The sequence below is a fragment of the Panthera leo genome, chromosome D2 (genome assembly GCF_018350215.1).
Source record: "Panthera leo isolate Ple1 chromosome D2, P.leo_Ple1_pat1.1, whole genome shotgun sequence".
NCBI lineage: Eukaryota > Metazoa > Chordata > Mammalia > Carnivora > Felidae > Panthera > Panthera leo.
The window spans coordinates 21,343,159-21,364,784 of record NC_056689.1 but is presented as its reverse complement, the minus strand read 5'-3'; the positions used below and the strand labels follow the sequence as shown (position 1 = coordinate 21,364,784).

The following is a 21,626-nucleotide window of genomic DNA, read 5'->3' as shown; positions in this document are numbered from 1 at the left end:
TTGTCTGGGAATTCTCGGTATTTGTATCCTGCTTTCCCTCAAAGTGTTATATGTGAACAAAGATTTTATCTTGGTTTATATCAAATGAAACGTTCAATCGAAACCTCCGAGGCCACAGTGAGGTATGAGGTCAGGTCAAGAAGGAGAATGAAATAATTAAAAGGCTCCCCTCCTCAGCCTCAAATTCCTACTGCCTGAACAGATAGATCTTAAGTAAAAACCAGTTCTTTAATACCAAACGATGGCTGAGAATTTGGAGTAATAGCCTGGCATGGATGTATGTAACAAACAAAATTGGGCAAAACCTTCTGAAAAAAGGCTTTTAACTTGACTAACATACAGAAAATCAGTCTGTATTTTTACATATACGAAGCAGTTTTTACTGGAAGTGAAAAATATCATTCTCCCCCTGCTACAACACAGTTGAACACTATGAATAAACCTTCATTTCCCCCCACAAAGGCCTTTTGAAGCACTGACTGTATGCATGGTAAGGTCCAGCAGAACACTTTTCACAGCCTGTGCTTGTCTTCATTACTCTCTTTAGAGAGAGATTTCTTGATGTTAGAATAATTGACTACAGAAACTAGGAAGCCATTTTCAACACACAGACCTTTGAAGGTGGTCCAAATAACTTGAGGCTCCTTGGTTGACAGCTCTGGAGAGAAAGAAAGGAAGGGAAATATGTATTGAAAACCATTTATCAAATTTATCCTCCCTTTCCAAAGTGTCAGGAGGCCCAGCAGAGAGCAGAGAAGTTGGCTTAGGTATCTAAAACTTTTTAATCCTGCTGCTTGTATTTTTCATGTAGATCAGATGAAAGAAGAGGACAAAATCTGCCAAATCTGCTCTAGTATAGTTTTTCTAAGACTCTGGAAGCATTAGAGAAGAAAATAGGTCCTTGTCTGAATCTTAAACTATGCACAAATCAATCATGAGCTCAATAGATAGCTATCAAAAAAAAAAAAAAAAAAAAGCACGAATCACTTTGAAAATTCCATATAGGCAAGCCAAATTACTTATGGGTGTCCAGCATATCCAGCATATTTGCAAGTATTCACCTCCCACACATTCCCTGGGATTAGGAGGAAAGAAATAATACAGGTTTTCTGAAGGAGTTAAAGCCATACTCTTTGCTCAGGCAGGATTTGTTCTTCCCAGAATCAGTGTCTTCAAGAAATGATATTTTAAAGTGAAATGTCCTGAAAAAGCACACCGAACACATTGTCTTGTAACTTGCTTTTTATGCTAATATATGACATACTGGTGTCACCTCCAAATCCACCTCACTCCTTATAAAAGCTGCTCATTATATGAGTTGACTCTCCTGTATATAGGACAGAAGAAAATAAACATAATCCTGCAAAAAAAGTGAGAGAGAGAGAGGATAAAGAAGTTTTACTCTAAAGAATACAAAAACAAAATAATAAAAACACAAAACCCATCAAATCAATGAGGGTTATTTCACTTGGTCTAGAATTCTAGATATGCATTAGCAAGCTAGCTTTTAAGTAATTTTGTTAGAGTGTGTTATTTATATATTTGAGCTTAATATAAAATTAAGCGTGTGTGATATATAAACATTTTTATTAAGGGCTTAAGTTTAAAAGACGAAATTATGCTATGATGGCTTCATAAAACAGAGGAGTCTGCGTTCTCTTCAAATCCCCACTTCTTGAAGTTTAATTTTAGGGAGGTTGAGTTGGAATGATCAGAGCATAGGTTTTATAACTGGGGAGTACATTGTGTACACAATAGAGTCACTCAACAAATTTGGAGAAACCAAAACCTAAAAAAAATAGCTATAATTGAAAACTATAGATATAATAAAAATCTTTATAAATTACATGTATAAGAATCTTTCTGGTTACTCTTTTTCTGTTCAGAGTTTCAGGGCAGTTAGAAAGGATCACATTTCTGTTGCTTTTCTCTTCATGTGTTGGTATCTTTCTGAGATAAAAGCTGAAAACTGCCGTCATATACAGTAACTGGGATGTGGGAACTGCCTCTGTCAAAAACATGAAAGGAGAATGTTAGGGTGGAAAGGAATCATTGATACTAAAATCACTCATTTTCCAAGGTGACAAAACCAAGGGACTGGAGAGTGGTTGGTTTAGCCCAAATCACACTCCAGTACAGTAGCACTTCTGGAAGGCCCCAACCCCAAACCTAATCTCGAGCCCTCCAGTGCAGCACCTTCTACCTGCTTTTTCCACAACACTGTGTTCTCCAGAATAAATAAAAAAGGAATAGCTTCTTATAGACCAAATTAGACACTTGGCCACTTAAACCTTTCCAGCGGCCTGGAAGAGGGCAGCCGTGGGCTGTCTCTCCTGGAAATTATCTGACAGGATTGGAATGCTGAGAATTTGGCCTGCTTCAGGGAGGTTGTCCAGCCTTGGGCTGAACCAGCATATTTATGCTGTTTGCCATAGTGACCTCTCTAACGTTTAGGATCTCGGAGTTGAAAACTATTGTGGGGTTGTTCCATCTCTCCCAGGACTAGCTGTGGCTATGCACGGTCCACATAAGCAGTAGGTGTGCTCAGGATTCCATTACAAGTGTGGGTGAATCTGTCTTCCTAGCCATAAAATTTGTACAACTGATGGGGTGAAAGTATAATTTTATGATTTGTCTCTGTAATGTCATATGCAGGTTCATCCATTTTTTATGAAGTTTTTTTTTTAATTTTTTTTTTACATGTACTGTATTCAAGTCTCTAAGGAATAAGTCCAACAAACTCTTCCAATTGTGTGGGGACTTTTAGATTTTATAAGCATATTAATTTATTTCTATATAATTTGATAATATCACAGTTGTTTCAAATGCTTCGAAGCAGTTTCAGTAAATTACTCAGTCCTATGAGCTTGTTTATTTTATTCACTTAGCAAAGACAGTGATTACAAAGGTAAAAACTTTAATTCGCAGCCAAACTATTGTGAAGTTAGGTAGGATTCAGATAACTGAATTTTTATTATATAGTTCAACTGTATTTTTATTTCTGCTGTTGAACTTTTTGCTAACTTCTGAATTAAGTTTACATATATGTTTTCCCCAAATCAAGCAACTCAAAAGTATATAAAGTTTGATCTACTCTTTCCATTTCCCAGAGGTAACCACTTTTCACGAGCTTCAGGTTATTTTGATGTACATATATTAATATATATATAAAATGTACATGCACTTTATATACATGTAAACACACATTCCCCAAAGTGAGTTTCTCAGAATATAAAAATGGGTTATACTATCACTTACTGCTATTATAATAACTTGCAAAGTTATATATGTCACATACATGGTATCCTTTCCACTTGGGGGAGAAAGCTAAAGTTTTAATGTTCTATACATCAGACAAATTGGTACATTTCGTACTGGTTTTCTTTCCTTTTATTCAAGGACAGAGGAATAAAAGCTATAAAAGGCAGTGCCTCTAGCAGAGGTCCAAAGGGAAGTACAGCTAGTCTACATTAAGGTGGCCACTGGGGATGATACTGTGACACCATATGTGCTGTGATTTTCCTCTGAAGTAGGAAAGGAGAAAGTGGGGGGGGAGGGGGGGAGGTGTTGCCAAAAATAATGCCATCAACAAGACCAGGGGGGAAATTTTGCCTACTTAAAGGTACAAACTGTTGTCTAGAACTTTAGGAACTAATTAGAGGTTATTTTCTGTCATTAAAGATGGATGATTTTTTTTTAAGAACATGTTTCCTGACTCCTGTCTTCCCTCTTTATCTAATGGATTCCTAACTAATCTCCCCCAATTTAGTGAGTTTGTACATCATAACACAACTTACTTTGGCCTTATTAAAGCACTAATTGATTGTATTTAATGGCCAATTATGGTTAAGAGAGGTATCTTTATCTTTAGCTATACATAAACAGTATGGGTTTTCAGTAGGAAACAAAGAAAATGCCTACATGCCAGACTAGATCTAAACAACTTCTATGGCTTGTTATTTAGAAGTAGGACTTTAATTTTTTCTAAGGCTATTAATATAAATCCATTTACTTCTATTATTCACTATATTTATAAATATACCTTCTTTCACATTTCTGTCAGAGACTTTCCAAACAGTTAACTGGCATCTTTCCCCACAAAAGGGTCCATTCATAATGTATCCAATAGGATTCTACTTTACTGGATTTTCCTGGGATCCTCAAATTACCTACTATGCAAAACACCAGACATTTCCCAGAGTTAGCTCAAAAACATTTCATTTTTTCATGTTTAAACTGTAATGAAATCTTTCATCACCTCTTATTATTGGCTTTTCTGCTTCTTTATGCCTTTGTTTTCAAAATAAAATGAAATTCATTTTTTTTCCCAAAATATATGAAACCACCCACAGGAAATATAAATAACACTTCCATAAAAAACTTTTTGCAGATTTTAGTGCATTTAAGCATGAGACCTCCCTCTACATTTTTCCAATCCCCTTCCCTCTCTTAAGTGTGGTAATTGAAGCAAATCATAAGCAAGAGCCAAAGGGAGCTAAACATGAGCAGCAAGAAACATCATGTTTTATTTTCATCCCACCTCCCTCCCTCTCTACCACAGTGAGGAAAATGAACCCATGTCTCACCCAGTCATGAGCTATAAGCCCATAATCTAGAAGAATACAAAGTCATTTTGTAAAAAGAAAAGAATGAAAACAATTTTGGCAGCAAAACAAGGTAATGTTTTAGTCTTTACTCTGTCATTTTAAACCGGCTCTGCCTTTCTACTGGCTGTGACATAAAGCAGTCATAGAACATTCTCACCATTGGCTTGTGCTGACAAAATTATCAGAGCTACTACCCTTTCCAGCCCAACAACACTGCAAGAGTTAGAATCCTGGCTCTCCCAGAAATGTAGCTGTCAACTTCGTGATCTGTCATTTTCCCTAAAATAACATCAGGTGAACAACAACTACAGTACATTGTTCTAACAGCATTGTCCCGGCCACCTTTTCACCAAGAAGTCTGACTAGCAGGTCACTAGGTCTGTAGAGTAGGTCTGCGCTTAAGATGTTTGTCCTTGTTCCCCCAAACTAAATGGCACTAACTGAATGTTGAATACCAGTGAAGAAGGTTATATATTGCATATATAGCCCCATTTTTGCTCTCTGAGTGGTTTTTCTTTTTTTTTTTTATGTTTATTTATTTTTGAGACAGAGGGAGACAGAGTGCGAGTGGGGGACGGGCAGAGAGAGAGGGAGACACAGAATCTGAAACAGGCTCCAGGCTCTGAGCTGTCAGCACAGAGCCCGATCCGGGGCTCGAACCCACGAACTGTGAGATCATGACCTGAGCCGAAGTTGGATGCCCAACCGACTGAGCCACCCAGGCGCCCCTGGTTTTTCTTATTGTACAATCATAGAGCCAAATAGGGAGATATTAAGGAGCCATATAAATCTACCAAGCTGGAAAATATGAGCCCAACTTGGGGAGTTAAGACTTTATTCCATTTTTTAAATTCACCAGAGGAAGATCTTTGACAGTTTCCCCTTGTAAATCAGATAACAGTCACTAACTGAAAGATATCATCATCTTAAATCCCTTTAGTACTGATCTTTTCTTTTCTTTTTTTTGTCTGTGGCAATAGAGATTAGATGATCCATCATCACATAAGACCCCTTCACTTGAAGATAGTATTCAGAAATTGTGTACACCATCAGACATAGTTATTCTCATTTTAATACCTCCAAAAAGCTCAGTTTTAAAGAAAAACATGATATTCTCTGTACTCTGAACTTCACTTTTTAAAAAAAGTCTATCTTACCCTTAGTAAATGAATTTTTAAATGAAAAAAAAAAAAAAACTAATAAAGACAATAAATGTAATGCCCCAACTAAGGTACCATCTTAATTTAGATTAAGGAAAATACAACCTAAAAATTATTTAGAGATTTGGTAGGACTAATTCAGAAACACAGTGCTCAAAATGAGGCGATCTAATTAGAGCTCTAATCATTGACTTTTTTTTTTCTTCAAAAAATGAAACCTTTTGGTTTATATAGCATTGTGTAACTGTGTTTTATAATTTTTCCTTCTTGGAGTTGCCTGCTAACCGTCAGTCTTGTACATACCTAAGGCTTACTGCTTTGACTGTTGTGGCCTAAGTAACCATTAGAGGAGTCAGCCTTTTCCCTTTGCCCTGGAGTAGCAAGCAGAATTTATACTTTCTTTCTCTAAAACTCTGCAGAGCATGTGTGTGGCCTATGGAGTGCTGTGGAGATCTGTCCATCTAGTATGTTGCTAATCTCTATGCCACATCCTTTAGGGAGAGGAAGCAAAAAGCATTCCTGGTGAATCTGTCACAGAAGAACAATTTACTGATGAAGAAGGCAACCTCATCACCAGAAAAGTAATCATCATTGGGATTTTACGCTTCTCTTGGGATTTAGATTTTTCTACTGTTTGCTGTAGTGTCACCCCTTGAAACAGAAACAAAAATCTCACTATTGCTTCCTACAGATCACTCGGAAAGTAATAAGACGAATTGCTATCCCACAAGAGAGAAAACATGATGACATGGTAATGGAGAGGGGCTGCCAGAGAAAAAGAGGATAAACACTTTGTGAACTTTCTAGAATACGCTGCTAACAGGCTGGCATCTGCAGTGTGGCAGCTTGAAGTGTTTGCTGCTTTTGACATCCTGTGCATTTGATCAGGGTCAAAGAAAAAGACTTCTTCTTAACGTTCTTTAACATTATATATTTTTTACTGTCTTCAGAGTTTTCAGAAATAAGTTCATTTATGGAGAGTAGAATGTGCTGGTTACAGCATGTGAGAGAAATAAAATTAAAACCCTCTCTCACCACCAGACCCCTGGGCAGCACCCCCCCCCCCCCACTTTGGCCTCCCACCCAGTGCTTTGCCTGAAGCTTAGTGCCTGCCTAGGGGGAGGGTGGAGAGCACCTGAGGGAGGGCACTCACTTCCAGCAAAGGTACAGGGTTTCAATGTTAGAATGGCAAAAAGCTCACATCAAATCCATACATTTTTCCCTTTCCAGTATGTTCTACAAAGGGAAATCTGAATTCCCTCATCTTAACCCGAGGAGGGCTCTCCTCTCTGGGTTTATAACAGCCCATATGCAATGTGTCAGTTAAAGAACTAATCTTAACCACTGTGCAGTGTAACTCAGCAAATGAAACTCCATCTCCCAGACAAAACACCTCTGGCTATTTGTCATTCCTTTCCTTTTCTCATTTTGAAAATAGAAACTCCAATAGCCTGTGTTTACATAAGAAAAAGTGCACTGAAAATTTCTCAAGACTAACTCAAAAGATTGGAAAGGCTACTGTGTTTCTGTTATAAAGCTGGGAAAAGTGGAGTATTTGTACAATTTTGCTCTCAGGGAAAAGTATCCCTGGTGCTCAGTGAAGAGAGGTCTTGTTTTATGGAAAATGGATGATTGCTTGATCTGCAGTAATGAGGAAGGGGTTGGTAATTCCACAAATTAAAAAAAAAAAAAAAAAGTCCCTCAGATCAACAACATTCCTATGGTGTTTAGTTCATGATCAGTGCTTTCCTGAGAAATTTTAGTCTCAATACAACAGATTGCTTAAAATTCTGTTGGCTTAAGAAGAAATAAATTATAATTTACTAATATTTGTTATAATTTGGGTTTGGGTGCCTTGAGAGCTTTGGTGATGATTTCTTCTAGTTTACAAGTAAATGAACAGGCTAACTCATTTTTTTTAATTTATCACTAACCTTTAAAAAATTTTTATTTGTTACTATTATTCTTTTTTTGTCACTAACCTTTTATTTATCACTAACCTATCAAGTTACTCCAAAGTATAGTTATGTTACTGTATTCATTCTGACGGTGCTCTCTAGCTTGCCTCGATGATGCCAGGCTTGTGTGGTTACGCCAAATAGATTGTGTGTATTTTGAGACGTGAAGTGACAAAGTGCTTTAAACTGTGTTTCACTTACCTAATCCAGCCTCAAGGGACCAGAATGGGAACCACTCTATGACTAAAACTCTTTCACTGTGAAATCTTAACACATACATTCCTTTTTACAGCAGGGAGAAGGTTATAAGGTGAAGACAGCGAAGAAGGAAATCCGTCATGTGGAAAAGAAGAGCCATTCATAACAGTAAACGGTTAGTCAAGGCAATAGGTGTGCTCATATCAACAACAGTCGGCCTTAACTCGCTGTGAAACCTCTCCTTTCTCTTGATGAGTGATACAGATCCCCCCATCCACTGCCCTCCTCTCTTTTTCACTGAATTCCAGCTTTGAATATCCAGTATGAACTTATTGGGCTTATTTCTATATTTACATATGCAACGTACACACACACTCCAGTCACAGTTCATAAACTTTCTCCTCACAAACTAGTCAGGAATTTAAATGTAAATGGTGTTTCCAGAAGCAAATGTAAACAGTGATTTTTGAGTCCCCTCTAAGAGCAGAGGCTCCGTATGAAATGTGGTAGCATTATACAGCCTGACAGGAAGCCGGTCTGGCAACAACCAGTTAGTTCTCACTGATGCACTCTGAGATTTGTGCACATCCAGCCTTTCACTGTTTTAGCAGAATGGCCTCTGAGAATTCAATTTCCATTGAAATAGAGTGGTTGCCCATTTTAAATTAAATGGCCGAGATCCCTATATGCTACTTGGTATATCTTCCAGAAACCAGAGCAAATTAAATAGGAGGTAAATGGACTATTTTTTTTTTGAAAAAAAATTTTAATGTTTATTTGTTTTTGAAGGAAAGACAGAGCGCGAGCAGGGGAAAGACAGAGAGAGAGGGAGACACAGAACCCAAAGCAGGCTCTAGGCTCCGAGCTGTCAGGACAAAGCCCAACGCAGGGCTCAAACTCACAGACTGTGAGATCATGACCTGAGCTGAAGTCAGACACTTAACCAACTGAGCCACCCAGGCACCCCTGGACTACTTTTTTTTTTTTTAAGTGAAATATTTGGTGAATTTGCTTAAATTTGTCTGAAATTTTTTCATAGATGAGGATATTTCTAACAAACATTGTTTTCTAAGTTTTACGTTATCCTATTATCTTTAGCTATACTTATGAAAGGTCATTTCCTAAGCATGAAAAAAGCAGATGGAGCTTTGAAAAGAAATTTGAAAAGGTCTCTTGAGTCCGTGAGGTGAAGTAGCATGATTTCTCAAGGGATGTGCACCAGCAGTTCTCTTAGCCCTACTGGTCAAAATGACAAAGAGCATATAGATTCTAGTTTTTACTCGGACAGATCTTCTCTTCCCCAGTGACCGGAATCCTGCTACTGCAGTGTGGACATGAGGAACTGAGAAATCTAGTCTCATTGCTCTGAATTTTGTTTGTGACTCAACTAAGGCTGAGATAAATTCCTTTTTCTAAGTTTTTCTTTAATTCCGGTATAGTTAACATACTATGTAATATTAGTTTCAGTAGAACAATATAGGGATTCAACGCTTCTGTACAACACCCAGTGCTCATCACAAGTACCCTCTTATCTCCCATCCCCTATTTCCCCAGTCGTCCCACCAGCTTCCCCTCTGGTAATCATCAGTTTGTTCACTATAGTTAAGAGTCTGTTTCTTGGTTTGCCTCTCTCTGTCTTTTTTTTTCCCATTTGCTCATTTTTTTTTGTTTTTTAAATTCCACATATGAGTGAAATCATATTGTAGTTGCCTTTCTCTGACTGACTTCTTTCACTTAGCATAATACTTTCTAGTTCCATCCATGTTGTGGCAAATGGCAAGATTTTGTTCTTTTCTATGGCTGAGTAATATTCCATTGTATGTATATATACATATATGTATAATATATACATATATATGTATACATATATACCTGTATATGTATATGTATACATAACATATACATATATAACATAATATATACATATTATGTAATATATATATATATATATATATATATATATATATATATATAATCAAATCATTTTTTCCCCAAGATCTAGGATTAGGGTTAGAATTAGGGCAGGGATGAGGGTCTGTGTCTACTATTGCAGGCCCAGATAAATTCCTAATCCCTCCCTCTCAAGAAAGCTTACCATATGTTTATTCACTCCAAGATTTATTTCACTTCATTTCTGTGACGCTTTCTGCGTAGGCACTGAGAAACTCTCAGTAGACAACATAAGCATGGTACTTTCCCTTACTGAGCTTATGTTTTGGGGATTTAATGTTAACCAATCATAACTAATCACATCAGTATAATGGCATTGAGAAAACTACCAAGAACTGCAGAACATTCTGAAATTAATATTTACCATATATACTCGTCCAAGTGTTCTACTCTGCTCTTCATTTCATTCTCACAGCTAACCCTCTTAGACAGATGCCCTATCATCCCCATGTAACAGATGAGGAAATAGGGCTCAGATTGCCCAACATCACGTAGAGTTGGCAGAAACAGGTACAAACCTGCCACCAGAGCCAACACCGTTAACACCCTCAACCATGTTGACTGGAGACTTGAGGTCTGAGGTGACAGGGAGGGCTTCCTTGAAAAAGTGATGTTTGAGTTTTGAAGACTGAACACGACATGACTGGGTGAAGAGGGAAGTTTGACGGTGTCTGGGGTCACCTTCTAGGCATGTGCAGCAGCACTTTGCAATGGCCAGAATGGGGAGGAACAGGAAGGGAGAATCTGGGGAAACAGGTCAGTGCAGCTGGCAGAGAGTTTGACCCTTGGGTCTGCAGAGGTAGGAAAGGTGGGAGTTGTCCAGCCTCATGAGCCTCTCTGTAGGGATTCTGGTCTGCACACTAAAAGCAGAAGGAGAGCAGTGAAGAAAGAGTCTCAGGCAAGGGTCGGGTATGGTCCAATGTGTACGTTCTGCATCACTCGCTCTAGCTGCAAAGGCACAGAACATACCAGAGGGGGCAGTAATGGATGAGCAGAAAACCGAGTAAGAAACTATTATAGGTGCTGGCTTGGCCAGGAGGATGGTAAGAGGCAGACTGAATCAGGAGACATCAACATGACTTGCTTTCCACACAGTGTGAGAGATGAGAAAATGATGGATGACATCAGTGCGTCAATACCTAGAATGAACCCTCTTGTTATGTACGTCTTGCAGCTGTTCCTGGTGCAAGACATATCTAGATACATAGAGATGAATAAAGCACTAAGCATGAGTTTGCAGTCTTGACTTAGTCCATTTAAGCCGTTGTAAGTGATAAGCGAAAGGAATCCAGAAGAGAGTTCAGTATGCACCTCAACATTTGCCAGCTTGTTCAGACTGGATGGAAATGAACCAAAGTGGTTGCCCATTGCAGCGGAACCATTTTTCTAGAGCAACATCCACCTAGTATGTGTGAATAAATAACACCAAAAAAATACAACTGTGCTAGGTCCTTTAGATACGACATGGTCACTAAATGTACAAGAGGCCTTAAAATTACAAATAACCCACCCCGTAAAGAAGTTGTCAGGGCCTTGGCTCACATGCTACACCACTCAAAGGAGAGAGAAAGTCAGGTAGAAGTCATATGAATGTGAAAATAACTCCAGTAGAAAGCAAACTTAATGTGTCAGATGGAAAGAACAGTGATTTGACTGTAAGCCTCACGTTACTCTCCAGCGTGGTATTTACCTTCCGTAAGTGAACCTGGGAAATGAGTCCAAGAATACCCACTGGAATTCCAGGACACTGAATGCATGCTCTGGAGAAATCAATTTGCAAATATATTGAGAGTTTTTATAGCCTGCTGGCTGCCTTTTTTTTTTTTAATAACAAAAACAACTAAGCAAGTAGACTGCTGCCAAATTTCACGGAGTCTCAGATGGTGACATCAAAATTTTTATTTCCCATTTTAGAACCAGCTAAATTTTGAGCTATCTGAACCCTGCACCTGCTTTTCTTTAATACTGAGTCATAGTTATCCTGTTTTTAATGTAAGGGAAAAGCCAATGGCTTTCAATAGCTATGAAGATTTGTACACAGTGTATAGTGATTTATAGTTTACAAAGTGATTTCACATTTTTGTCTTATTTAATCCTTCAAAGAAGCTTCTAGATAGGTTAGGCCAATTTTGTTTGCTACCTTTTGCAGATGAATATTCCAAGGCTCAGAGAGGTCAATGACATTTCTATTGTCACACAGCTTGTGATTGGTAGAACTAGGACTTAAACTCAAGATTATTGATACTCTACCTAGTGCCCTTTCTATTACACTTAGCTGTATGTCTACAATTTGAATAATAATAGTCATGTTCTAGCAAATGATTACTATATGCCAGGTACTAGGTAAGATCATTACATACATTACTGAATATAATCCCCAACACAATGCTGTAAGGTAAGTACTACTCTGAAGACCGAAGTTGAGAAAAGTTAAATGATTTACTCAAAGTCCTGTACAGCTGATAAGCAAAAGAATAAATTTGAACTTATCCAGAACCTAAGTTCTTAACTTATATTCATAGTTAAATAGTAGTTGATGATGCTTAGAGACCTAAAAGCAAATTTTGAATCAAACAGATGTACATAGACAACCTATAGTAAATGTCCTCATATTTTACACAGTGAAAATACTCATAGATGTTTGTTCTTTTTTAAAATAAAGCAGACATCCATTTTGAAGGGGGTAACCTCTAAGTGTTTACTTCATAAGTACCATTAGAGGGCTGATTAGTGAGGTTGTAGCAAAGGAAGGTCCCCAGATGTAGCCATAAAAGACTGTGGAGCAGCTGTATTCCAAACCTCTTCTGGGGAAATGCTCAGAATCTCACAGCCATGTGGAAGCCAAGAGTGACAATGCTTGCCAAGGGCAACACTTTTTCTAAACCAGAAAGTTGGTTCATTTTTTTCATTCCTTCAAAAAATATTTGACCTTCTGCCTGGCTAAAAGTGGAAAGGCTGGATGTATGATGGTGAAGAAAACTTCCATGGGCCCTGCCCCTCCTAATCTCTCAGCCTGCATGGAACAGATGCTTCAGGGCTAAAAATTCAAAGTCCAATATCCAATAAAAGAATAATGCGGAAACACATTTAGACTTTTGGGGGCTGGGAAGGTCACTCTGAAGTCATGACACATAGGGGCACCGGACTGACTCTGTTTGTGGAGCATGTGACTCTTGATCTCGGGGTTGTGAGTTCGAGTCCCACATTGGGTGTATAGATTACTTAAAAATAAAATCTTTAAGAAGAAAGAAAAGAAGTCGTGACATTTAAACTAAGAACTTATAGGTGGCGCCAACCATGAAAAGAATGGGGAAGAGGAGAAGCAGACTCCAAGCAAAGGATACGACATGAGCAAAAGCGTTGACCGGGAAAAGGCATAGTTGAGGAAATGAAAGAAGAGAAGTGTACACCAGAGCCTGGTGAGCTGGTGGTGGATGAGGCAGGCACATGATGACTTAAGTGAGGGGTGCATCATCACAGGCCAGAGAACAGGCTTTAGATTTCATTCTAAAAGAATTTGAAGCCCCTGAAGGATTTTAGCCAAGAGCCTGACCCAATTTTTTTTTTTTTAAAGCACATAGGTTATGTAGAGAATGGGTTGGAGGGGAAACAAGAATAAACTGAAGGTGACTGGTTAGGTTACTGAGCAGTTCAACTAAGCCGTAGTAGTGGCAGGGCTAGGACCTGGGCAGTAGCTTTAGGAAAATCAACAGGTAGATTACTTTGGAGGGGCAGGGAGGATGGAGAAGGGTTGAGTCAAGAATGATCCCCAGGTTTCTGGCTGACACAACAGGGCAGTAGAGAAAGGAACAGAAGTAGAATGGGTTTTTAAAAAAGGACATCAAGCATTCAGGCTTAGATTTGGGTTTAAACTGCTTTTGAGACTTCCAAGTATTGTTTTAGATATATAAGTCTGGAGCTCTGCAGAAAGGTTGGGGCTGCACTTCTAGAAATGTTCGAGTTATCACTAAAGAGGTAAATGTTGAATACCAGAGAAAGGGAACAGGAGAGAATAGATGTGAACCCCTAGGGAGAGGATTAAAGTGAGCCTGGGAGGAGCTCCCAAGGAACAAGATTTTGAAGAGGAATAGAGTTAAAAGGTTACCTCTGACTTCTTCCTTCCTAGACATCTCAAAGCTATTCTATATCCTATCATCTAAGATCACCTACATGTTCAGCCTCAACCCTGCAGTATACTTGTGTGGTTTTTCATAGTGGTGGATGAGAGAAACTCTCCTATAATGTAGATCAGCTAACAAGCTTTTGTAGGCAGGTGACCATGCACATTTAGAGCTCCTTTGCTTCTTAGCTACTATGTGCAAGGTTTGTGACACACACCGTGTAGGCAGTAGGGAGAGCACAACATTGTAAGATACTATTTTAAGTCTGACGTTATTATCTGAGAGAATCCCTGCCCACTATAACTTTACAGTCTAGTCCAAGAGGCACACATGATCATAAGTCACACAAATCAAAATACATAAATGTAATAAATGATATAACAAAATGCTCAGGGCAACCACTGGAAGATATAATTCCCTCCAACAGAGGAGGTCTTTTAAAGTTTCTCAGAAGTACGTATTTGAACTAGTTTTTTTTTTTTTATTTTTTTTTTTTAACGTTTATTTATTTTTGAGACAGAGAGAGACAGAACATGAACGGGGGAGGGTCACAGAGAGAGGGAGACACAAAATCTGAAACAGGCTCCAGGCTCTGAGCTGTCAGCACAGAGCCCGATGCGGGGCTCGAACCCACGGACCGTGAGATCATGACCTGAGCCGAAGTCGGACGCTTAACCGACCAAGCCACCCAGGCGCCCCAAACTAGTTTTTGAAGAAAGAGTAGCATTTGAGACACAGCAGTGTGGAGAATCATACGTGCTTTGCTCAAGAGTTTGGCCCTTATCCTGGATACAGTTGGCTACTGGAAGCTTTGTGGCAGGAAAATAATATGATCAGATATGATTTAGGTAACTCTGATAGAAGTAGAGGAAGAAGAGAGTTTGAACACAAGGGCCTCAGATCTGCAACACAGAGGAGGGCCTGAACTGGAACAGAGAGAATGAAAAGCGGAGAAAAGATTTGAGGAACCAGATCAGTTCCGTGTTGGGAGAGAAGAGCGAGAGTTAAAGACATCAGGGTTATAGGTATGTAGGGTAATTATTAACAAAATCACAGAACCTAAGACCACAAAATCAAAATTAGTGATTGACGTAGCCTGGGTGATGAAGTAGCTTTGTAGATAGTCAGCGTGCAGGGCCCTTGACATTTGATGATGATCAGAGAGAGAAGCCTGGGCTGGAGATCATAGTGTGGTCATTTTTGGTATTTGGGTGAGAAGTGAAGTGGCCGGAGTCGATGGACCTGCCAGGGAGTTTACTAGCTACATGAACTTAGCTGGGGTCTGTGCCTTCATTTCCTCACCTCTACTGGGGGAAGAATAACAAACCTCATAAAGTTGTTGTGGGAATTAGCTGAGTTAATACAAGTAAATTGCTTCAGAGAGCGGCAGGCAAGCCCATAGTAAGTACTGAGTAAGTTCAGCTAGTAGTAGCATTAAGGCAGCCAGGACCAGTGGCCTGTAGACGAAGATGCGACAGGTGCCAGGAGGGAACAGTGGAAGAAGTTGGAATGGCAGCATCACTGAAATTCTCTGAGAAACAAGGGATGTGAAATAATTGAAAGTATTCTGAAGTATACCAACATCAAAAGCAGAGAAATTCCATGGGAAATTACTAAAAGAGGCATTCTCATTCCTCTTTACTAAGGAATGAACAGAGATAGATAACAAAAGCCCAATGGCTCTAGTTAATGACAGATCTGGATTTTAACCCAGATCTCCTGATTCTGCTTTCCAGAAATCCAAGGTGCCTGAATTGCTTCACTTCGGAATATTTTCCCTGAATTTATTTGGAAGATCTGTTTTTATTTAGTTTTGTTTGTTTTTACTTTTCTTACACTTTAAAAAAATCCCTAATTAACCAAAAGCCTTGGCTCTGAGGTCAAGAGCAAGGATTGTAGAGTCAGGTGGTTTGATTTCCATTTCTAGCTCTACTATGTACCAAGTTCACTCTCTTGGGTTTGTTTTCTAGCTCTGTGGCTCTGTTTCCTTATCTGTAAAATGCAAGATTATAATAGTACCTTATTGTTATTAAATGAGCTAAGCCATTTTATAACAGTGCCTGGCACATAACATTTAATAATAATAGCTGTACAATTTTATTATTTAATTAGTATATCTTTTTCACAACCAAAATATAAATCAATATCTTCCCAGTATTTTTTTTTTTAAACTGGCCCTATGACCTCAAGTATTTTTAAAGTCACAAGTCATTAGAAAAAAACAAACTCAAAAAACCATTTACTGGATGGTATGAACTGGGAATTATTAAATTTCACTGTAGTTTATCATGTTTACATGAAGAACTAGAATTAATGCTTAGGAAAAAATATTTTTAGTCCCATGACTTCTGTAACTCAAGAGAGAAAAAAAAAAGGAAGGGAAGAGAGGTGGGTAGGGATGGAAGAGAATAGTATGACAAATCTGCGTTCTCAGTAGGCTATAAGAAAGGCATACTAGAAAAGGCTTTCTTTCCTAAAGCTGTAACAGAGCTAAGTCTTTAAAGACGAGTAACAGTTAACCTGCCAAGGCCGATCTCCTTAGGGAGAGCGGAGTCTATACTTTCATGGAGATGACATTTGAAACAAACTTGAAGGATGGAGAGGAGTTAGATACTGGTGAAGATTGGGGAAGAGAAGTATAGGTGGATACAAAATCATGAGCAAGGAAAAGGAAGTTGGTGGGGCACCTGGGTGGCTCAGTTGGTTAAGCGTCCAACTTGATTTCAGCTCGAGTCTTGATCTCAACTCAAGTCTTGCTCTCAGGATCGTGAGTTCAGGCCCTCCGTGCCCAGAATGGAGCCTACTTTAAAAAAAGAAAAAGAAGTTGGAAACCAACGTGTTGCTGACTAGCACACAGTCTAGCTCCCCCAAGTGTGGTCCATGAAGTATCAGTGTCACCTGGGAGTCTTGTTAGAAATGCAGCATCTCTGAGTTTACCCTGACCCACTGAATCAGAATCCACATTTGAAGATACTTTAGGTGATACATAAAGATATTAGACTTTGAGAAGCAGTGTTCTAGAATATATGGTTGCCTCTTAAACATGGTTGAACATTCAAATAATCTGGAGAGCTTTTAAAAAGTTTTTTGGTATTTGAGGTTTTTTTGATTTTTTGGAGCTCCACCCCAAGAAATTCTAAATAAATTGGCATGAGATGTGGTCTGGACCCTGGGTTTAAGTCTTCCCAGATAGTTCTAATGTGCACCCAAGTTTGAGAACCATTGGAGATTATGAAAAAAGCTTCTCGCTGAGGGGTAGTGGACAGTAAGCCTGATTGGGCTGAACTGCAGAAAGCTTCATATACCAAACTAAAGACAGGTGATTTTGTTTTGTTTTGTTTTTAAGGTGGGCCCTAGGGGCTAAAAACCACTGGTATGTGGATCTGTAAAGGAAATTGTGGTTCTAACTCAAGCATACCCCTGACTTGAAAATGGATGTGGAAAATACAACATTCATCTGTAAGATATAAACTGCCATGAAAATACACTGATAGCTGTTTTTCTATATATCAAAAATGTTTCTTAAAATTAAAATATATATATATATATATATATATAGTAAAATGATTAAAAGGAATGTTTGTTTCTACTACCTTTGGGTTTGAAAAGCATGCAAAACCCAAAGACAGATTCCTAAATGCAAAGGCCTCTGTCTCAGATGTATTACTTAAATCCAAAAAGAAAAAAGGACTCAAATTCTATTTCTGAAATGTCATCTTGATGGCCCCTGCCATCACACCTTTCCATCAGATGGCGCTCTCATCACAATTTGTAAGATGTCAATATTTTATAATAGGTATACAGTCTCTCAGCCAAGGCACTCATGCTTTTTGTAGAACACTGTACTTGGTATAAAGTCTTTTATCCAATGAATGACCTTCCTGCACCTATGTGGTTAGGGCCAACACACTCTGATTGTATGACCAAGAACAAGAGAGATTTACAAGAGGAACTCACTCCCCAATTTCTTTTTAACTATCACCCATACCATACCTGAATATAAATGGACATAATTAATAGCATTTTTAAAAATTATAGAAACAAATCCAATATTTCTATAAAAGATAACATGTGCTTGCATCAAGGTGATAGGAGAAACACCTTGCTTCTTATGGCAAGATTAACCTGGGAAATTGGATTGGCTTTTGGAAGAGAGGATGCAAAACAAAAAAAAAGTTCAACTGGGTTGTAGTGATGATTGCATATCTATATAAATGTATTGAAAACTATCAAACTGTATATTTACAATAAATTGTATGGCATGTGAATTATATGTCGATTAAGCTGTACAGTGTGGGGGGTAGGGGGTTCAACTAGAGAAGACTGCTGAGAAGCCTCCCTAGGAAGACACAAGGAGACCACGGGGGTAACATCATCATAGGGCCATCTAAGAACCCTAGTGCCCAGAAGATTAGGTATAAGTGGTAATAGAGGTGAGAAAATCCTGATCCTACTTGGATTTGCCCACTTTCTAGGGCATGTCCTGCCCAAATAAGTCACCTTCCTTCTCTACAACCTTTGCAGAGTCCTGGGAAGGGGGGCAGATATTGAAATCACTCCAGAAGCACTTGACACTTTGATGTTCTTGGCTCCAAGCATTAGTGACCTGGGGCATGCTGGTCAGTAGCACTTTCAGCACAAAAAAGGAAGCAAGAACTAGTAGAGCAGACAGAGGAAGTACTGTACTAACATGTTTACATAAGCTGAGGTATCCTGGGTGATCCCTCTTAAAGAGACAGAAACTTGTCTTGGGTAAGTAAACAAACTCAGGGGCACTGAGGACACCCTTGGGCCCCAACAGAAACCCAGTTCTGCTGGTGCTTCTAGGCCTGCACAAATGGTCTGCTGCTTACCAGTGAGTGAGTGAACACGGTTATTCCTACAATTGTTCTTGCTTTCCTCAGGTTTTCACAGGGGCTGGGATTTGTTCTCGGGCCAGTATTCAGGTCTGTCGCTTCACACTGAGAGAGGACGATGAACTATATGTAGGCAAACTTTGTTTTATGAAGAAAGAGTTCATAGCAAAAGCAGCTGATTTACTTTGACTGTATTAAGACTGGTTATAAAACACTGAGACTTTATGCAGTTATTATTCAGTAAGACAAGATATTCTCAGCTTCCATAAAGAAGCTCAAATATAATGAATCGATTTTGTCGTGACTGATGTGGGGCAGGAGGAGGGAAAGTATTCTTTGCAGTGATGGAAGACAGTCTTTCATTTTAATTGGTGCATGGAAAAGCAATTCCAGAGTAATGAAGTAATGATGCTGTTCTCCCTTTTTGAAAGATTAGTTGTACTTTGGGGAGTGAGCACTTATAAAACATATGGACATTCCTGAAATGCTCTATTCTGACTCAATATCCCGGGCTCCTTTATGCCCATGAGAACTCCAGACCCCTGATATTTTGATGTTGATGGAAATCCCACACAGCACCTCTGTGAGCCTCATTTTATAGATAAGACTAGGCCCAAAGGGCTGTAAATGGCTTTCCCAAGTATCTGAGTGACCTGATCGTTAGAGATAGAGCCCTAGAAGAGGTTCTTTTCCAACACAATCTCAAAAACCACACATACAGTGAAGAGTGTGCTTTGGAGATCACAGGGTTACCTAGAAAAAGTCACTGCCTTCAAAGAGCTTTCAGCTACACCTCAGGGTTTTGACCTAACGGATTGTGTTGGTAAGAAGAATCATGTTAAACTACCCCATAAGAAAGTAGAGGCCTCGTTCTCTAAGCTTTTCTGTTGAATGGGAAGGAAGGCTTAGGCAAGGCAAGAAAAGAAAAGAAAAGTAAAGAAAAGAAAAGTAAAGCAAAGAAAAGAAAAAAGGAAGAAAGGAAGGGAGGGAGAAAGAGAAGGAAGGAAGGAAGGAAAGAAGGAAGAAGAAAGCAAGCTAACCTCACTCCCTCTTGTCTGTCTTTCCACAGGATCGTGTAATTTTACTGCCAGTATTGAGAAATTCATGGAAGAGATGTCAGCAGGAAGTAAAAATTCATGGAGAAGGGTGTGTGTGTTTGCTGCTTCCACACATTAATGGCATGATTTTTTTTATGCAAAAAGAAAAAAAAAAGAAATCTACCCACATTTTAATTTAGCATGAGCCAATTTACAGAGCATGGAAATTCACTTTCATTCCCAGGATTGGCGCGTGTGCAATTAGCAATGCAGTGTATATACAAGAAGCCATGCTGTTAACAGTTTATCCTAAGTAATTTGGTGTCATTTACAAAAGGAAGAAATTCCTGCCGCCAGAAGGGACAGAAGACAGGATGATGAAATCACAGAGAAACACTAAAATTACTAACTCCACAACAGCTCGCCTTATTTTTCTTGGACCCAAACTGTCAGGGTATAAACACTATTTGTTTCTTTTTTAAAACATCTATAGTTTTGCTGTAAATAATAACACTGTATAAATTCTAACAGAAAAATAGAATAAATGTTGATAAGGCACTGCCTCTTAGAACACAAACAGAATATTGCAAATGCATTTAACATACTAGGGGTCTCAAGTGACTTCACCCTAGAAGAGGAGGGAGGGGTCCTGGGTGGGGGGGGAATCTTCACTGATTCTTGTATATTAGCAATTATAATGTTTGTATATGCAAAACTGCTAGCTTGATTTTAAAAAACAGAAACAAATCTTTAAAATCTGCTGCAAATTTAAATAATTCCCAAAATGAGGAATTCTGTAGTTCTGTGAAAAAATTTTTTCTTCAGAATACTAATATTTTGATGCATGTGTATCACCTTATTTTGATTAAATCTTTTCCAATTTTGCAAACACTACAGTATACTGCAACACAGAAGATTTTATCTGTAAACACAAAGCCCTTCATCTAATATTTGTTGCTATTGCCAATTTTTCAATGAAATGAACTAAAAATGAAAAAAAAAACCCTATACAGTAGTTGCTTTAGGGGGAGGGTGGGTGCTGTTAGTGCTTAAAAGGGGGTAATGCTTGCCGCTTTAGAGGTGGATGGTGCTCATAAGAGGCCCCAGTCGGGGGTATTTAAAATGGACTAAACAGAAATTCTTAGCTCGTAGAATGGCAGCACGCTGTACAATTATTACTGTATTGTGTACTGGCTATAAGATGTAGACACCTTTGAATAAGCCAATCATTTGTAACCATTCTAGCAGTGTCATATTAGGTTAATAAGGCTGCTGTGTTTTAAAGGGCATTTTTATTTGGGTTTTGGTGAAATCCTTTAATTTGTTGATTATATTCATATAAAATCAGCATTCATTGACACATAGCTCTAATGACATATGTATGAAAAACCATACACTGGATGACCTAGTCGATTATTTAAGCATAAAATAAATTGTGTTAAACTCTTCACCCACCTGTGCTCTACAGTGTCTTTGTGTTCTCTGGCAAAATGTGCATTTCGTGGAGGAGCGAAGAATTAAAGATTAACCGACAAGTGATCTTTGCCCTCATCCTGTTTGTGCTGCCCCCAGAAAAGTGGGGAATTGGGGCTTATTGCAACCGCATGTCCAGAAGTTGTCAACTGACAGCTCCAGGAACCCTCCAGGGCTTTTCATCCCTCGTGCTCTTGTTTGCAGTTGGCGTTTGTGGTCGGTGCTTAGAAGTTGGGAGATTTTACATAAGAACCCAAATTTCTAAC

General features: G+C 38.7%; 1 protein-coding gene across 2 annotated transcripts in view; it reads left to right on the top strand.

The window, feature by feature from the left end:
- The window catches only part of ANK3 (ankyrin 3), a 335,879-nt gene extending 314,544 nt beyond the window's left edge, over positions 1 to 21,335 (top strand). The window contains exons 45-48 of one of the 2 annotated variants that reach the window (XM_042907474.1): positions 6,265 to 6,348; positions 6,459 to 6,518; positions 8,018 to 8,098; positions 19,920 to 21,335. In XM_042907474.1, coding sequence (XP_042763408.1) covers positions 6,265 to 6,348; positions 6,459 to 6,518; positions 8,018 to 8,089 — 216 coding nt within the window. In that variant the 3' untranslated portion in view covers positions 8,090 to 8,098; positions 19,920 to 21,335. The remainder of the gene's footprint in view (positions 1 to 6,264; positions 6,349 to 6,458; positions 6,519 to 8,017; positions 8,099 to 19,919) is intronic. The other variant, XM_042907475.1, reaches the window with a different exon arrangement.
- Positions 21,336 to 21,626: the final 291 nt, after the last annotated feature.